General features: G+C 41.5%; 2 protein-coding genes across 2 annotated transcripts in view; one reads left to right on the top strand and one right to left on the bottom strand.

The window, feature by feature from the left end:
- The window catches only part of PAWR (pro-apoptotic WT1 regulator), a 78,635-nt gene extending 59,800 nt beyond the window's left edge, over nucleotides 1–18,835 (bottom strand). The window contains exon 1 of the mRNA XM_065654716.1: nucleotides 18,269–18,835. Within this exon, the coding sequence (XP_065510788.1) occupies nucleotides 18,269–18,763 (495 nt within the window). The 5' untranslated portion in view covers nucleotides 18,764–18,835. The remainder of the gene's footprint in view (nucleotides 1–18,268) is intronic.
- Nucleotides 18,762–19,988, top strand: LOC135987199 (basic proline-rich protein-like). Its single transcript, XM_065631988.1, has 2 exons — nucleotides 18,762–18,782; nucleotides 18,942–19,988. Exons 1-2 carry the CDS (start codon nucleotides 18,762–18,764, stop codon nucleotides 19,986–19,988), a joined length of 1,068 nt encoding a protein of 355 aa, XP_065488060.1.
- The last annotated feature ends 106 nt before the right edge of the window (nucleotides 19,989–20,094 follow it).

Raw genomic sequence — 20,094 nt, 5'->3', positions numbered from 1 at the left:
TAAATATTTAGAGGACAGGATTATGTTCTGAACAATAAAAAGAGCCTTCGGGAGATAAATGGCTTTTTATAAAGCTCTTAGAAATAAATCCACCTTTCAAGGACGATTCCATCTTTTGAAGAGGATGGGTCTTGAAAGTAAAAAGCACTCATTCATCTATAAACTCATTAAAATTATAAGCAGCAAATGCATTTAAGCAGAAAATAACCACATTGTTGAAAAACTTCCCAATTAAAAAAAAAAATAATGCCTAAAAATTAATGATTACACTTCTACTTATGCATATTGTAGACTTTCAAAGGTGTTAAAACATTTGAACAGAAGAGCAACAAAATCCAAAGCACAGCAAATGTTTATTTTGTTCAAAACAAAACCATTTTGCAACTAATAAACTGGTTTTTAACTTAAAAGCAAAATCCACACACACTTTTCCATCCCAACACTACCAGTTCTGTAATCCCTTGGAACACATTGTCTGTTCTGGGTAAAATGCATTTAAATCTCTTGAAAATAGCCCCCTCCCTCTTGCCACATTCCCTTCTCCCCCTCCTCCCATTTTCAACTAATACTTTGACATTACTGGCCTCACTAAACTCAATCCTGCAAATTCCTGACATTCATGTCTTCTTAATCTGAAATGTAACTTGAGGAGATGGTTAACATTTGACCTTTGCTCTACCTCAGACATACCTGGAGACAAAAAAAAAAAGTCCAAGGCATGCAATATGCATTCACAGTCTGAAAGGATGTTTTATTTTAAAGTTCCTAGCACACAGTCTTAAAAAAAAAAAAAAAAATAAAAATTAAAACTTCATAAGGTGATTCAATAAAAATTCCCCTACAAGCATAGTTTTGCATAAAGATTACAAACTCATACCAAAAATGAAGATCTAAAGCAGTAAATAAGAAATAAATCCCTAGAAGTATACACCTAAGAGTCATGGTGAATTTAAGAATGTAATGGCTACCATACTAATGAAAACAGTTGATCTAATTTAATTAAATTGGATGCTATGGCAGAGAATGAACAACAATAAATCATACACTGATTACAGAAGTAGATGTGGTACCAACAGGCTATTAAAAAGATTAGTCAAAAACAAATTACTGAGACAAATAGAATATCAGGTTAGGGGAGACAAAGCAGAAATAAAAAAGCAATCTCTGCAAAAAGGTAAGTCTATCTATCTGATAAATGAAGCCAAGCAAAGACCCAGATACAGTTCCCCCTAGTCTTTAAGAAATAAGTTTTAACACTGAATCTTCAAAATTATTCTAGTTTTTATCCAGCCTGCTACTCTCTTCGTTACATACAGATGCAGAAAGAATAAGGACTTTAGAAGCTTGCTAGATGCACTTTAAATGGGTTACTCTCTTCGTTTCCCTCAGTAAGTGGGGTTTTTTCTTGTTGTTCTACTTTGGGAAAAAGATTTACTATGAATTAAATCCTCTCAACAATCAATGAGAAATGTTGTACTGATAGCATAGATTTTTACCTCAAATGAACTTTTTCGGGCATATAGGCTTCACATCCTTTCTCCTCTTAATTACTAGTGCATACTACTGCCAGTGTCTGGCAGTGCCAGAATTTGGAGGGAAGAAAGAAAAGAAAGGGTTGGAATGCCAGGGATGAACATGATTGTTTAATGAGCCAGTGTCTCTGCTAGGAGATAGTCCCCATTTGCTGTTATCTCTATCGGCTTCAGGCATTTTGTTTGTCATACAGTTAAGGCATGACTGAACATGCCATTTTGAGATTGTTCTTGTTAAATAAGACCTGCAGCTACAACTGATTAAGGGAATGTCCTCTTAGAGATGTGATGTATGACACCTAAAATTTTAATCAAGTACCTAAAAGTAAAAAGTGAAAAATAAGGTGAATAATTTGGTTTTATTTTCAGGAAAATTTCATTTTCACTTACAATTGCACTATTCAAATGAACCTCTACCAGCAGCTGCTAACTCATGAAAACACTGACTAGAAAATTCATCATTTCTTCAAAGCAAAATATTTTAAGGTACGGATTTCCCTAACAACAAGCCAAGCAAACTGTGAAACTTTGTTTTCAAAAAGGCTTCCTCTATATGTAAAAAAGAGGAGCAGACAGAACATGTTGTTTAAAGTCTGCTTTGGAAGGGCTGCCTATCACACAGAAAATGAGATCTCCCTTGCACCTACAGCTGATTCAAAGCCAAGGCCTTTCCAGATCAAACCAGCTGCATTTATTTTGGTTCAAGCCAGGATGCGGAGCTGATTTCAGAGTCAGGAGCAACCTCCAGGCACAAGCATCTGTGAGCTACCACTGAATTTTTTAAGCTTCTTTGCCTGGACAGGCTGCTGCCCACCTCAGCCAGGCCACTCTTGCACATCTCGTTCGGCATATTCGGTTCCCCGCACCAGTACCGCTCCCTCTAACCTGGCTTCTTACACCCCGTCATTAGTGAAGTACATAGCAGGCTGGCTTACAAATAGTTGGCACACATGAAGAGAGCCAGAAAAGTGTGGTCTAGGCTAAATTCCAGATATAAAGCAGCAGCAGAACTGGGTATTAGGGAAGTTTCTACTACCATGGGCAATGGGAAAGTGTTGCTGGAACTTTGACCATAAAGATATTATGTTAATGAAGCGCTTCTTTCACAAACAAGTCACATTTATTTCACAAAGATATTAAATACTCTAGTAAACTCAGAAATGTGATAATTTTTCAGAGCTGGAAATCTACAGCTGAATGTTTGAGCAAGTAGCATGTATTTGCTGCGCTAAGTACTCTACTAAAGCAACTTCCAGTGAAGTGTATTGGAATTGGGCACCTTGAGCATACTTGACAATTAAATTAGAGGCCTGCACTTGACAATCAAATATTTACGGACCTGCATTCAGACACTTCTGAATAATGGCATAGCTAGAGCTTAGTTGGCCCTAATACATCTGTGAAAGAATTTCCTGGTCAGCCTCTCTCTCTACTAATTTGATTTGTTACTAATCAAAAGAATTGAGAAAGGACAGAGTCCTTAACACTTCTTAACGAACTCTTATGGCTAGAAGACATAGAAACCCTAAAGGTAATTCTTTGTGAAAAGGGAAATAAACTAAAAATTAAGAAAACTTGTACAGTAAGTGCACATAAAGATATCTTGTATCCTGTTGATGTGCATCGTAATTATCTTGCACAAAATAAAGACGCCTCAGGCAGTTGACTTTTACAGCAAAATGCAGGAGTTATTTTTAGCCTGAGGCAGAAACTGAGGAGCATCCTGTTATCTGACAGTCTTCTTTAGTCTAAAACATAAATGAGTGTTTTAATATAATCCCATTTTGTGGGTTTGCTTCTTCCTTTCAATTAAAAAAAACCTGGCCTTGTGAGATGCCGGATCGGTTTTTGTGAAACTTACCCCGAGGCTATTTGAACACAGGTGTTGCTAAGCAGCTCAGCACTGGAAACCACTTCTTAGAGCACCTTACAGTTTTTTGTAAAGCGCGAGAATGTTTGAGAATCAAAACAAGAAATTAGAAATGGGTATATTCATGTACTTATCCATGTATGAAATAATCCTGGCTACCATGCTGCTTTCCTTTTTGATTCTTCAAATATTTTTTTTGTGTTCCATTTATTTAGAAAGATTTGGAGGTTGTTTGTGCATTTGTATGTGCTAAAGCTTTCAGCACTTGACCACCAGCTGGCTTAGAGAGACTGGAAACTCAGATCTGCAGCCTGAAATCTCCACATTGCAAGCTATCAGTTCATTATCTATTCCACTATGATGAGCACAGACATCCCTACAGCTTTTTATAAGCTGGTACAGCTCATTCAGTTAGGTTGAGGGTTGTTGTTACTCTGCTTTGAGATCCCACTTGGGTCGATCTGTGTGTCACAGAGCTCAGTTTGGAAGTAGTGATATTACAAATAGCTTTTGTACCACTTTGGAAGAATGGAATGCTAAAGATATACCTGAAACTGTGTTCTGTCCCTTTAAAACATGCCTGTAAAAACCTTTAATTGTTAGTTTATTTTGGTATTGGGTTTTGGGGTTTTTTTGTTTGTTTTGTGGGGTTTTTTCCAATTAAAAAAAAATATATATATACTGAAGTTCTAGTAAATCACCAAAAAGGCTGAACTGAAGGACAAATTCAAGATAGGGCTATCCCTTAATATGTTACAGAACTTCAACAAAGATCACAAACATCCTGATATTTAAAAAAAGCAGATAAGTAATGATAGCTAACTATACACATAGTTTAAAAGAGACAGTTTTGTGAATTTTCTTCTCCCTTAGGACTGAATGTTGCACTATCTGTAGAGAACTGATGAACAGGAACACCTCAGTAAACAGAGGTGTAAGAATAGATTGAAGATGACATTACTCAGATAAACAGTTGTAACAGGTTTTATTAACAAGCAAACTAAAAGCTCCTAAATGTTCAAGTGCACAAGCTCTTATTTTTGACTTCATTACTGCCATCATTGATCATTATACTTTATTTATCCTAGTAAATAAAATGAAGAAATAGAAGTTTAGAACACATTAAATTCCCTTTGCTGCTAGAACGTCGGAACTTCAGTCAATAACCTGACAGGAAGAAAACCATTACTTTTTGGTAATGTTTCCTACATGATTTTGTGTCGTCCATTGGTTTCTTTTTATCTTCATTTTCCTTTACTCTTTTTTTGTCTGTTGAATGTATCATGTATCCAGTGCGCATACCTGTGTATGAGATCACGTTTATAGAGCCTTTTGGGTTTTGTCACAATTCTGAGACTGAGAATTTTTTTTAAAGAATCCTGGAAAAGAACCGGCTGGGTTGCAGTAAGCATTAATTGCTTTAAATCTGCAATGACTAGATGACTGGACTTTCCCTTAATTTTCCAAAGCAATTCCGAAATGAGTGTGTGACAGACAAAACTTGTATTGGAAAAACAGAGGCGAGCACATGGCAAAGACAAAGTAGAGCAGCAGAATTTGAGTGTGAGAAGGGAGAAAGAAAAAGTGTGTTCCAGTCAAATTGTGTATAGAGTGGTTTTTTAATTCTAGGTTCTGAAGTGGAAAGCATGTTACAGGCATTCTTAGAACACAGGTGAGCAAAATTTTAGTTCATATAAATGTATATGAATACAAGCTAAAATGTGAAAATTAGTTTGGTTATGTTTATATGAGCCACTGTTAAAATGTACAATTTAAAATACACCTCTTTATTCCCCCATGAATTTGAGAAATTGAACTGTTACTATTCACATAATGAATAATTACTGTAGCAATCTAAATCTCAAACAAAAGCTAAAGAGACTTTTTTTTTTGGTTGGTTTGCCACAATCATTGGTTCTGCATAGCAGGACTCTGGTTGAAGTTCGGAGGGACTGTATGATCTAGGATCTGTTGTTGGACGAGTATTTTGTCAATATCGAAAGTTACTGATTACCAAAAGGGAAGTAGGGCCTGTAAAATATTTTCTCACAGCTCTAAGTGGAATTTTTTTCCATTATCATCTGCTTTTATCCAACTTTCAGAACTCAGATTTTTCTCTCCTCTGTGCAGTGATGGTTCTTCCACTTGCACACTATGTTTATCAGGAAGCTGCACTAATACATCATGAATTAATCCCCTAAAATATCAGTGTAGTGGAGGAGGGGGATCATTTTTTTTAACATTAGGATTTGTGTTTAATGAAAAACTTGAGAAATAAATGAAAATATTTTTCATTAGTTTGTAAGTACAGCTTAGATATTGCCAACATTAGCATCGCAATAATAGATTTAGAACATTAACATTACAAACATATTCTAACAAATCAAGTAGTTTTCAGTCATCGACGCAAAAGTAGATGGAGACTAATGAAATATGAGAGGAGTATCTGAGAGGGGAATCATGAAATGCATTTACTAAGTAGCCTTGCATTCACGGGAAAGACTAACATTTCTCCTCTTTAAATTAAAATCAGTACTCAAATGTCATATTTGGATCTTCTAGTTGGTCACAACTCAAAATACCTGTTGGTTATTCTATTTCATTTGGATTATGCTGAAGGAAAAGCTAATTTTGCATCTGGACATGGCTATAGAAGTTGCATAGAAGCAGGAGCTTCTGTAATTGCTTAATTGATCAGTAACAATAATGAATAATTCCTAGTTTAACCCGCAAAGACAAAAAAGTGTTTTTATGGAAGAAACGGAAATTATGCTTCACATCACTGACCAGTCTGTTTGTTGCACCTTGGAACAACTATTCAGATTAAATGAGTTCTAAGAGCTCTGAGAGCAGACTAAGAGTCCTTAGAGCTCTTTCTAAATGGCTACTCACAATACATTGTTGTTTTAATGGCTTTTTTGAAGGTAGGTTTGTTTAATAATCTGCTTCAGGGTACCACAACATTAATTAGCTCCTAAATTTTGCAGTAAAGGTCATCTTTTGTAAGCTCAAAAGACCTTTAAGAATACATTTATATTTAAATTCAGGAAAAACATATTAAATTGAAAAGCTTCATAATCCTGTCCAGAAAAACATATGCTCTTAAAAAAAAAGTGGAGGGGGAAGAAAAGCTACTTAAAAAAAAAATAGCATAACAGTTTTCTGCTTGTTAATCTAAAAAAAAAAAAAACCCAAACATCAGTATGCAAATATATACTAAACATGTCTTTTAACCAGCCTTGCTCTAGAATAACTAGTGAACAGGGATCATGACATGGAGCTAACAAATATCACATTGGGTTTTTGGAGAGAAGAGGAGGAAATAATAATCATAAAAAGGTGGTTCATCATATATAAGGGTTCTTAGAAATGCGGACCTCATTGCCCAATGATTTTTTGTATACTAGCAATTTACACAGGTTCAAGGGGAAACTGAATGAGTACTTGGCAGATAGAAATTACAATGAATGTATCTATTTGGTAACTTTCATCTGATGCTGCAAGTCTTCAAGACGAAAACTGCTAAGCGGTTAGAAAACTACTTCACAGAAAATATCTGATAAGATTTCTACATTCTTCCTTGCTATCTGTTTAAGGCGATTGTAGGAGCGGGACACTAAGCTATGTGGCTCTTTAATCAGACACACTATAATCTTTTTTTTTTTTTTTTTTTTTTTACAGTGTACAGAGAAGTAAAATTAAGCTAGAGCTTCACAAAGCAATTAAATGCACCTTATGCACACACAGTGAGAACAGACTGGTCCAGATGACGACAGGTTTCAATTGATATCCCATGTTCCCACAAACACTAAACTGTGTACTGCACATAAAATAATGTATAAAATACACACCCGTAACTACAGCAGACAAGTCAGAATTGCACAGGTTCCTATGACTCATAAAAAGAATTAGCAAGGTCAGAAAGTGCTGAGAGGAGCAACAGAGGAAGGAAGGGAAATCCCAATTGCTGCTTGCTTGGCTTCTGCCTACCACTCTGGTCACTGATGCATTTGGCTTAGACACCAGACATACAGACAAACAGCAGCTGTTCCACACCATTTTTTCAACATTGAGTGCTATGTGCATTCTGCCCAGCTACCCTGCCTCTGTGCCTCAAATCTCATCATCGCACCTCTTACTTCTGCTGAGTAAAGCACACCTAGGTTGTTGCTCTGCCAAAAAACCAAAAGCATCTTTTTTCCAGTTGTCCCGGGCAGCCACTGAGTATAGAGCCAGGCTCTTTGCAGCAGCGCATGGCAGGAGACAATGGGTGTAAATAAAGAGGAAAGGTTCTGACCAAAAGAGAGAAAAACACTTTGATCTTAAAGACAGTCGAGCACTGGAACAGTTGGCCAAAGAGGCTGGGCTGTCTTCATCCTTGGAGGTGTTTGAGATCTGACTGGATAAAGCCTTGAGCAATCAGGTTTGATTAAACACCTCCTGAGATTCCCTCCAACCTTAATTACACTCAGATTCAATATCTACACACACAGAACACTCAGTGCTGTCCCAGACTCTGCTTCTACAAGTCTCTCACCTACTTAAAAGTCTCTTCGAAAGGTGCAAAACATTCGTTACCTACACAGGCTTCGGATCAAGAAAATCAATGCTATCTCACTGTTGATACTGCATAACACACTTTGCAAAGGTGCCTAGCACATATTTTTGTCTTGTATTTTTGATTGAAGGTGAGAGTTGAGAGCTAAGATACGCAACATTTACAGTTGACACAGTGCTGTTTTGTTTCGTGGAGGGTTTGTTGGTTGCTTGGTACGTTTTGGGGTTTTGTTCTCATATTAGGCACCAAACCTGGCTACATTTAAGATGACATCGTTACTACATGATGAGACTACAACCATAGAGTTGCATAGGACATTTAAGGGCCTGGAGCAAGAGACTTAAATGTTCTAGCCAGTCCTTCCCAGCAACATGCAAGCAGATAAAACACAGTAAAATCCTGAAATAAAACATCAGGGTTGTGGTTTTTATTGTAATTTCCCATGACCTTGTGAAGCACGGGAAACAGTCATCCACCTACAGTCTTCCAATTGGGAAGTCTTTAAATACACAGCTCCAACTTAAAAAAAAAAAAAAAAAAAAAAAAGTAGTTAGCAGATAACAACATACACTAGTTTGCATATATGTAACAAATGCAAACCAGATAGTTTTAAGAAATCAGTACAAACTTTTGTGGAACTGAACACTTAACAGTGACCTTTCCAAAAGTCCCCCAAGCACTTGGAGCTACAGGAGGATTTACACAACTGTGCTCCAGAGATGCAATGAAGTAAGAACCATGAGAAGTTTGTGCCAATAAATATTTTACATATCAATTCATATTATCGTATTTAATTTAGAGTTGGGGTCAGATTTGTTTTAATTTTTCCTTGAAAAAAAGTAATCTATTTCCCACCAGGTCTTACTGGGATATACGGAAACTACATTTTTGACGCAGTATTTTTTTTCAAGTGGTACAGAAGGATCTGCTCAAACAAAATTACTTGCCATCAGGGATGCATGAATATTCAAGTTGACTAAAGCAAAACTGAAATAGGGTAAGATGTAGTCAAGAGCCGGATGGTTTTTAGGGGGATTTTTTTTGCTTGTCTCACATAGGAGGTGGAGGATTGTTTGGGGAGGTTTTGTGGTTTTTGTTTGTTTTATCTTGGTTCTTTTGAAAGTAATATCTGGGATATAGTACACTCAAAGCACAAACAGGCTGCTGGAAAGTCATAATGCAAGTCTGGAGAAATTATAAAATAATTCACAAGACTTCCGGTGGTTTATAAATGATTGCGGAAATTAATCCATTTGTGGTTTTTACTCTCCTGTATCCTTCGAGAAAGCTACATCTGTGGAACTCTAGTGGAGGAGGGTTGTATTTTTTACTTTTTTTCCCCTTTTTAAAAAATATTAAACTTATGAAAGTTCTCACGGATAAAAAAATATTGTCATAAATACATACACATCCCCTAGTCTAGACAGAAATCTCCCATTCTTTTTGTTAAAAATGCTCTCCTCTCCCTTTCTAGAGGGAGTATTCTTCAGTCTACTGAACCTACAGTAGAAAAATTTTTTTAAAATTACACACTAATTTACTTTATCTTTGGAAATTAAGAACTAGAATCAGCACAGTTTCACTAGAAATAATCAAACCAAAGTCAAAACGGGGAAGTCTAAAATGCATAGAATCTATACTTTGTTCCTTCTCCTAAAGAAACAAGAACATAAGCCTAATTTTATCTTAAAATATATCTTGTATTTCATCATCCACTCCAATCAACTCCTCCCTGATGTGCTCAATAAATGAGCCTCTCAGGAATTAGTTCTGAACATTCAGGTTTGCAGTGAATTAGAATCCCAAAGTCATGAAGGCATTTTGAAGACATGAAAATTCCAAATATTGAGGTTTTAGAAGTAGTAACTTTGGAGTGCTTCTTTGTCCATCTTTTCACCTTTTTCAACCTTCAGGGTTTACTCACTAAGTTATTATTTCCTCCACAGCTATGAATATTAGAACTTACTTTTAAAAACACTACTACAAATACCTGAGATTGCTATTTAATCCCATTAACTCCAGAAGACAGTTCTAAATAAGTGCTACAAGAAATGAGATAGCAAAGGTAGATTCAGTTGGAGGATGAAGCCAGAGTACCAACTCATTCTTCATCATTCGGGGCAGTTTCACTAAAATATTACAAAGTTTTAGGGGTTCATAATATTGTTTAAATATTAAATAGTTAAATATCAAAATACCACAAGTTTTCCAAGAAAATCTATTTTAGTATTACTCTTTCAAAGCATTAATAGCTTCACCTACCTGAGACAATACAACAGAGCAACAAGATGGACGGACCTCTTGCCATCTTTCAAACTAATTATTCTTTTGTCCTGCTGCCTTGGAAAAAGTTTTCCAGCACTTCCACTACCAAAAAGAAACTAGAAAACCCTAAACAATTTCCCTCACATAGACAATTTTAATGTTTCAGCTGTATTAGTGCACGCAGCTCTCACATTAAGGTTTTCTGCACCAGTAGTTCCAGAAACTTTGAAAGTTTCCTTCAAGTCTGAAGAACGGCCTTTGGCTTGGTCTCCCTGTAGTATCCTTAAAGCCAAACTGGTTAATTATGGCTCACAGAAGCATACTATTAGGTGGTGGAATATTGGCTGCATCTTCAGGCTCAAGAGGTTGAAATCAATACTATAAACTTCAACTGACAGTTGAGCGACATCAACAGGCGTTGATATTAGTGCCAATAATATGCAAAATCTTTAGGAACAACCTGAACAATGGGGTGGAAGGTGCTCCAAGCAAGTTTGTTGCTGACACCAAACTGGTAGGGTAGGGACTGGTATGGACTGATTGAGAGGCTGGAAGGCAGAGCTGCTATTTGTATCAGCCTCAACAGGCTGAAAGTGTTCATAACTTTACTAGACAAGACCCTAAGCAACCTGATGAAAACTGGCCTCACTTAGAGGAGGGGAACAGGCCAGATGACTTTTTCAGAGATGTCTTCCAATCTATATTACTGTTATGATTCCTTGTCTATTACAGTGTAATTTATTATACACCAATGCTGAAAAATCTTCAGTACCTAGCTTTAAACGTGCGGGTTGTCCATACCTGTCTCTTGTGATGAAGTTTAGCTACAGTATAACCTCACAACATTATTATTATTATTATTAAAGATACAAGTTTAAATCTCTCGAAATTAACCTGAAGTTATACTTTTCAGATTTATGTCTGAGCCACTAGCTTTGAATAGCCAAAGTGGCAGAAGTTTGTTTTTGTTTTGTAGGAAACCATCAACCTATCACTTCAGTGAAAGATTTCCAATTTGAGGATTAGATTAAGGTATTTTTATAAAACAACAATAATTAAATATTTTCAGAGCAATTACTGTTTACACTGAAGCTACATACAACTTTCGAAAAAACTGTCAGATAGGTGAATTTTGAGTAGTACTTAGCTGCACGTTCACATCGGTGCAATAATTGGTCATACAAACTCTTCTCTCCCTGTGCTTTTCAATGAGGCCAAAGTCACCCAATTTCCCCTGGAAAGCAAGATCCTTCAAATATTTCAGTGTAAAAGTAGACAAACGTACAGCTGACAGGCTGTTTCCATTCTTTGCCCTACAATGTTTTTTTCCAGATTATCTTGTCTTTTAAGTAGGCTTTAGGAACAAACAACAATGGGACAGACAGTGGTTCAGTCTTCAGTACTTGAGAAATAGCCTAGAAAGAGCACACAGGAATATTTATCTTCAGTCAACCAACATCTACATTTAAGGTTATTGGCTACATGACAGACTGGCAAGAAAAGGCAGTAACTGGCATTAAGAAGCTTTCAACCACAAATTACAACCTAAACTAAACACTTCTCTTACTTTCTGTAGAATTCAGTACTCAACAGAAGAGGAAATACTTTTCTTTCGTTGCATTTATTTTCCGCCTAGCAACTGTATCATTTTAGATGATTCACCCCCAAAACAGAAAAGTGAAAAAAAACCAACCATACAATAATGTTTTCCAATTACACCTAACTATTAAAAGATGGTTTTAAAAAACAACGTTCCCAAAACTGCATTTAGAGATAGATGCAAAGTTAAAAGAACTAGAGGGGAAATTAATGGCTTCTGATACTTTTCCGTCACTGTCCCTCCCATTCCATTAGGACCGAGTGCTGAACTGAGTACGTAAAAGAATCAGTACATTCTGGTTGAGTCCTGTGAATTCCAGCTGAAAATGTTGGTCTACAATCTGTTTCTCTATGAAGACAGACTTATTAAATTCAGTAAGAATAAAGTTATCCATATCACCCCTAAAAGAGAAATTGCACTACTTCCATATATATTTTCCACTGGAAAACCACTGCACTGTCTAGCCTTATTCCAAAACAGTGCTATCCTAGGGCACAGAGACTCCAGATTTGGAAGATGCACATGTAGTGATTTAGAAGCTGCTACAAGGGTTCTAGAATTGAAAACAGACTTACAAATGTGTAAAGTTACATGATTTATTTGACCAAATATCTCCTCTACCTAACAAATTGTCAGGATATTAAAGTGTATTGTTAAACATGGCAGAGGAGGGGAGGAGGGGGAAGAAGAGGCATGTAAGTTCATCATGTTCTAAAAAAAGATAGAAAGAAACAAAACATATGTCCTTGAACGGGTATTGCCCAGAGGCTTGGTCAAGATCAGAATTTACAAAGGCATCAACAGCAAAACAGACTGGACATAAACCATCTCAATAAGTTCCTTTTATCAGAATCTGAGAACGCTTATATTGCTTCTTTCACCCTGCCATGCCTGAAGGAAGAACCATAAACGGAACTATGATGACTGAAGTATAAGATGAACGTGTTCAGTAGACAAAGGAAGTAGGAGGATGGCCTGACATATCATGAATGGTCATCCAGGTCAAATAGAATCATTTAGGTTGGAAAAGACCTTTAAGATCATAGAGTCCAACCATTAACCTTGACACTGCTAAGTCCACCACTGAAACATGTCCCCAAGGGCCACATCTAAACGTCTTTTAAACACCTCCAGGGATGGTGACTCAATGACTTCCCCAGGTAGGCATAGAATATATTGCAGGTAAAGACAATAATCTGACAAAAACATCTCCCCCCTCCATGAAATGAGTATTTCCTCTATGAAACATATTTCAGACTTCCATCATAATACACATACCTCTGCATGGATGGTAAGGGTACCAGTGGTCAGAAATAGGGGTTTATTCCCAGTATTTTGAACAAACACTTACTGAGACTCTCTTTTTTCCTCCAATATAAACAAAAAAACCCCAAGTTGTTTTATGAGAAGTCCACAGAGATGTTAGAAAATGCAAAGACAGTATCTCATAAAGGGACTTTAAAGATCATCTAGTTCCAACCCCGCTGCCATGGGCAGGGACACCTTCCACTAGACCAGGTTGCTCAAAGCCCCATCAAGCCTGGACTTGAACAGTTCCAGCGATGGAGCATCTACAGCTTCTCCGGGCAGCCTATTTCAGTGCCTCACCACCTTCATGGCAAAGAATTTCTCCCTTATATTTAAGCTAAATCTACCCTCTTTCAGTTTAAAGCCATTATCTCTTGTCCTAGCACTACATGCCCTTGTAAAATCCCCAAGATATTGCTCAAGGCAAACTCCTGGTCAAAAGAGTCCAACCACTAGTAAAGGATTCCACTCCTCTCTGTAGTTTCCAGCCATTCAGGGAGGGATTTCAATTCCTTTGCAATGTACCCAGTAATTGCTGTGCTTGACACAATTGGCATTTAAACTTTCCTTAAGTTTTTCCAACTGGAACACAGCGACTTTCTGTCAGCCTACGCAACTCAGCAGGCTGAACTACTCCAGTAGCAGGAACTCTTTCCCCACAGAAAGAGCTCATTGCTCTCTGCTTACTTAAAATCCTGTGGTTCCGTGTGGCACCTACCAAGCACCACACACGCAGTGTCTTCTAAAGAGGCAGGCAGACGCCTGGTGGCGAGCCAGCAGCGTGGTTTCAAGAAGTCATCCCCTTATTGTTGTTAATAAGACAAGAGCTGGACACTGATTGGCTATACGTCCTACGCAGATTCCACATTTGAATCATTTCTACCTTTTACTCTACTAGTATTGCCACTATTTCCTGCAAATGGGTCAGGAGACTGTTGTGTTTCAAATCTGGCAGTTTCACGTGCAAAATACACAGATCCGAGTTCTTTACACCTTTTTAAATCATTCATCGCCTTGTTACTAACAGAAGAACACTTCTGAATTCAGATGACTTCCATCTGGTTAGGTGAAAATGTAAACTTCGTCTAGAAGCACACATTAAATAAAACCCAGGTATCGAACTGTCCTTCCTACATGGACCAAGATTTTGATTATATACACACCTTTTTTAAAAAGGTAACCACAGAAATAGTTATTACTCTTCTGGTTGGGGTTCAGAAAAAACTTACCCACACAGCTACACCAGCAGAATCCTCCAGTGTAAACAGTTGCAAAACTAAAACTGCACTTTCACCAGGGCAGCTTGTTTTGCTTGGAGCAGGACAGAAGAATTACTAGAACAATACAAAACATAACTTTCATCTTATATGTGGGACCTCACAAAGCACTGTCAGTACAGCCGAACGGGAATTCTATGTGCTTCTTGGATAGATACCAGCACAGCTGCAAATGAGAAACACATTGCAAGTAAACTTGTCACCTGCATCAAGTGAATACCTACAGACTGAGAAACACTTTCTAACATAACTAAACGCAGTTATGAAGCTTAATATTTAAAAAAAGAAAACGTGCATAGTAATGATAATTACATACAATTTAGTTAGCTTTCACAACCTGAAGAATTGTTACAAGTCAACAAACCCCAAATCCCACAGTGCTTAATATTCAGACTGAAATCAACTTTCAAGATTCAACAAGATACCAAGAAACTACTTTACGACTACTGAAAAGGAAAAAAGTTGCAAGTTGGAGGTGCCTGAATGGTGACGTCATTAATGTTTATAAATATGTAAAGGCTGAGTGTCACAAGGATGGAGCCAGGCTCTTCTCGGTGACAACCAATGATAAGACAAGGGGTAGCAGGTTCAAACTGGAACACAGGAGGTTCCACTTAAATATGAGAAGAAACTTCTTCACAGTGAGGGTGACAGAGCACTGGAACAGGCTGCCCAGGGAGGTTGTGGAGTCTCCTTCTCTGGAGACATTCAAAACCCGCCTGGATGACTTCCTGTGTAACCTCATCTGGGTGTTCCTGCTCCGGCGGGGGGATTGGACTAGATGATCTTTTGAGGTCCCTTCCAATCCCTAACATTCTGTGATTTCAAAAGCCATTTTCAAAAGCCACTATTACTTAAATAAGCACTACTACTGAGAAGATAAAAAACAGCCTTGACTTCTGTCACAGTGGCCTCTAAATACAAGGTGTTACCACTACTCCAAACCTGTCACCATCTGTTTTTACAGCTTCCCCTATGGTTCTTGTCCTCTACCAACTACAATACAAAATACATTTATGACACAGACCTTCATGACCTAGCTCTATTAACTTGCTATTGAACAGAAGAGAAATTAATCATTAATGAATAATGATCTGCTAACATTCTTCATGCCTATTTCAAGATAACTAAGGCAACAAAAACTTTTACTTTCCTTATTCCACCACATTTCATATCATTCAATTCTGCAGCTGCATTGCAGCTGCAATTAGATGACACTTCTTTGGGGCAACAACTGGGTTTGTATTCCGTTTGGGGCAGAGAAGCTTCTAGGCACTATGTATGTTCTGTGAGTGCACTTTGTTGACAACTACCCATTTTAATTTCAGAGTATCAGGATCTCCTATCATAGTTCTCCACCAGAGTAGCATGCTGATCATAAAAGGGAGATTCTTAGCATAAAATGGCTCTCTCGTTCTAGATAAAGACTATTCTCTCGAAAAATAAGACAATAAAACACACAGTAAAGCTCTAACAGAACATCTCCTGAAAAGCAATTTTAAAACAGAGCACTCATAGTTCTGTGTGGTATAAGATGTTAAACTCAGTGTGTACTATTACCCAGTCACTATGTATAGCACAATAAAGCACGAGAAAGACAGCAAGAAACTGGAGCGTTGTAGATTATTCCAACAAATCACCATCTATATCACAGTCTTCTTTTGTCCAAGAACTTCAACTGACCACATTGAATCAGTGCTTTAAAATATTTCCTCATGAATAAATGGATATATGAAAGACAGTACAAGTAAATACTCTGCAAAACATTCATTGGTAAGTCACCACTCCCATTTGACACCAGGGAGAGTTTTTGAAGCCATCCACCATCAGGAATGACCTAGTGTTCTCCAGTTAAATAATTCATAGGAATGCACTTGGTAATGATTAAAAACAATTAAGAAATTAGAAATACTGAACAGAGAGAGATTTGCATTAGTATATGCCACTCAAAAATGCAACATGTACTACTAGCAAGTTTCCCCAATACTACCTTGTACAACATGTATCTACATTTATTAAAATTTGACCCCGAAAATGTGATAGAATGCTTAACCACTAGTTACAGAAGTAATTAGTAACAAGGTACAAGAAGTTTCCAAGAAGTGCCAACATCTGGCAACAGGCAGCAAAGTTATTAGGCCCTCAGAAACATGGCAACGGGCAAAAACTTACTTCTCAAAGCGTAAATATGTTAACCTTAATAAATAAACTGCCCTTAATAATGCAGCAGAAACTACAGCAGCACATTCCCACATCAGACTCTAATGGCTGCTGAGTGAGGAATGTGCTTTCCTGGAAAGCAAACATGTTTTGAGCAATACTTACACAAAACAAACAAGCAAAAACCCCAACCACCACCAAAGCCACCAAACTAGCAAATTTCAAACCACACCACCCAAAAAACTACCAAAAGAACACTAGTTCAGAGAACAAGGACACTAGTCTCAAAGAACAAAAAAAGACATCACCCAAACCCAAACAAAGACGACCGGGGATGGGGTACCCAGCAGAGGGCCCTAAAATATGATGATGTACAATGCTTGCTGCAAGGTGCAAACCCATTATTAACTGGGTTAAGACTAGTTTACTTAAGGAAGTAAAGATACAGCATTTGAAGAGTTCCTGCAGAAGCACAGGGGGCAGGTATTTAGGGGGCTTTGTATAAAACAAACCTCAGTCTAGGAAGTTTGCATGCTCTGAAGCCCAAGAATTAAAGAACTCACTTGTATTTCTCACTTTACAAGCAAGAATATTGAATATTGAAAAAATATTGACGACCTATGCGAAAACACTTTACCTCAATCTAAAGACATGCAAGTAATTATTCTCAAAACCAACAATTTTAAAGATTTCTACTGTTCTAAAAGTCATTCCTGAGCTTCCGATACCTTCTTGCATGAAAGTGTGACCTGTAAAAGTGTGACCTGTAAAAGTGTGTGCTGTGAAAGTGCCTAGGATGTCACAAAAAAGGGATTACCGACTTCAGGTATGGAGAACATGTTTTCATCTTCTGCTGCTTTAGAACCAAACATCTTACTTTCTAGTGTTATTTTAATAATCTATAATATTAACCAAAACAGGAACTACAAGCTTTTTTTTACAGGGATGGTGGTCATCATGACGAGTGCAAAATTGTAGACCAAAATCCAGCTTTGTTCAAAGTTTCCTGTGGCCTTTTTTATTAACTGCAAAAAAAAAAAGCTAAAAACTTAGTTATCATTCTTCGGAATTCCTCTAGGAGCATTATAAATCAATGCCAGATTTTTATACTAGTAGCAAACCACAGAGGACAGTGGTGTTGGCTGATAAAAATATCTTCCTCTGTCTTCAAAAAAATGCTCTTTAAACCACTACATTTTTTCCAGTGCAGGAAATTCTTTTGGGTTCTAAACTGGATAATATTTACACCTGAACATCTAGTCAGAGCTGATAAATCAGCTTTCTTTCGTTACTATTGTTTTGACCATTTTTTAGCAAGGCACGTGTCTCAGTTTGATCTTCCAAAATCCCTAGAACTTACCCTCTGCCAGTAGGAAGACAATGAAAAAAAAAAAGTCACAGGTCGTGACAGGTCTGATTTATTTAGAATAAACAGCACGTCTTCTGTTGGGACGCCGCACCGTATTGACCGCTGTACAGAGTCCCCGCAGCCCATCACGCTTTTGCACACCGTGCGGTGGCGATCCCTCCGCACGCAGCCAACCCACGCCAAGGCGCGGGCACGGGCGGGATCGCTCCGCACAACCGCACCGGAGCGCAGCGCTGCCGCCCCGCGGGTCCAGCCCCCGCCCGCACCGGGCGCTCCTCGGCGCCCCCGGCGGCGGCTCCGGCCGCCCCCCCCCAGCCCCGCGGGCTCACCTCGGCGGCCGGGATGTTCACCACACCTGTCGACCTCCTCTTCTCCCTCAGCTTCCTCTTCTCGATCTGCCCCTTCCCCTTCCTGGCGCTGGGGCCCGAGCTCTTCCCCTTGGCGGCCAGCTTCTCCTCGGCCTCGGGGGAGCCGGGCGCGGCGGCGGGAGGGGGCTTGGCGGCGGGCTCAGGCCCCCGGCCCCCGGCGAGGGTCGGCGGCGGCTCCTTGGCGGGGGCGGCTCGGGCCAGGGCGGCGCTGGACAGGCTGACGCAGTTGACGGCCCCGCCGGCGGGGGGCGCCGGGCGGTCGGGCGGGACGGCCGGGCCGCCGGGGGGCAGGTTGTTGTTCAGCTCGGCGGAGGGGGCGCCCCCTGCGGGCCGGGCGTCCCCCCCGGGGGCCGCCGCCGGCGCTTGCTTCGCCCGCATCTTCTCCCGCTTGGCTTTCCACTCCTCCAGAAAGTCCGTGGTGCTGCCCCCGGTGCCGCGATAGCCGCCGGTCGCCATGTTCCCGGCGGGCTGGACGGTCAGAGCGCCCCACCAGCACCTCTGCCGCCGCCGCCCGCCCTGAGCCGGCTCTGCTGCCGCCCGGAGAGGAGAGGAGAGGAGAGGAGAGGTCCCGGCGGGGCGGGCGGGAGAGACGGGGGCGGGGAGAGAGACTCAGAGAAGCACAAACACCCTGCAGAGAAACAAAAGGGGAGATGTGAACCGTCCCGCAGGGCTGCCCGTCCTTGTCCCAGCTGCCAGGGGAGCCCCCCGGGTCTCCATCACCGCCCGCCCTCGCACGCCGGGCACCCGCAGCCCAGCCGGCGCCGCCCGGCCCGGGCGCACCACCCCGCGCCCACCGGGGCTCCCCTCACCCCTCGGCGCGGGGCCGCCCGGGGCTGCCCGCCTCCCCGCTCGCCGCCGCCCCGACGCCCGCCTGCCACGGCAACGGCGAAGCACCGTCCCTCGGCCCCGGGGCCGGAGCGTGTGCCATCCCCCCGACGCCCGCTTGCCTGCCAGGGGACCGTGTTCCCGCGCGGGGCGGGGCGGAGGCGGCCGGCGCTCACCTCCCGCCCGGCGGGGCCCCGGCTCGGGCGCTCCCCAGCGCCGGCGGCACCAGGTGAGCGGCACCGCCTCCCGCCGTCCCGGAAGGAGCGGCGCGGCCCCGAGGCTTCCCGAGCTCCCCCCTCTCTCCCTCCCTCCCTCCCCTTTCCCCATCGCGGCGCGGACAGAGCCGAAGCCAGGGCGGAAACTGCCGAGATGGCCTCAACAATGGGGTGAGGGCGGGGAGGCCCCGCCCGGCCCGGTGCGCTGCGCGCCGCGACCTGACCTGACCGCGCCGGGTGCCGGCCCGCCGCGGGGCCGCGCCGCCTGCCCGGGAAGGGGACACGGACCCCGGCGCTCTCGACGAGCGGCAACGCGGGCGGGAGGGGGCGAGGAGCGGAGCGGGACGCCGCCGCCCGCCTCAGTCCGCGCTCCCGCCTCACGGGCGGCTTTCACGGGCGGCGGGCGCGGGCTGCCGGATCCCGGGCAGGCGGAGGCGGTCTGCTGTCACCCCCCCCCGGCCCGCGGGGGGCTCCGAACCCGCCCCGCACCTGCCGGAAAGCCTCCGGGGAGGGGAGCCGAGGAGCCGGCGCCTCAGCGCGGGGCAGGTGCCCGGGCTGCCCGGCCCCGCGGCGGCTGTCAGCGGCGGCGAGGCGCCACGCGTGTGCAGGGCCCGGCTTGGCCAAGCTTCGCCTGTCGTTAGGGAAACGCCGCGCTGGGGACAGAAGCGCCGGTTTGGCCTGAAAACGCGGCGACTGCCGCTGCTGTCGCTTCGTCGCTGAGCGGGGTCGATGCACGGTGGGGAAAGC

Source organism: Caloenas nicobarica, chromosome 1 (assembly GCF_036013445.1).
Source record: "Caloenas nicobarica isolate bCalNic1 chromosome 1, bCalNic1.hap1, whole genome shotgun sequence".
Classification (NCBI taxonomy): domain Eukaryota; kingdom Metazoa; phylum Chordata; class Aves; order Columbiformes; family Columbidae; genus Caloenas; species Caloenas nicobarica.
This window is presented reverse-complemented; position numbering and strand designations above follow the sequence as displayed.

What these genes read in the sequence shown, in the direction of transcription:
- LOC135987199 (XM_065631988.1), top strand. Translation starts at nt 18,762, where the DNA reads ATGTTCCCGGCGGGCTGGACG. An exon ending in TGTTCCCGGCGGGCTGGACG is followed by an intron (nt 18,783 to 18,941) that starts GTCAGAGCGCCC and finishes AACACCCTGCAG; the next exon opens with AGAAACAAAAGGGGAGATGT.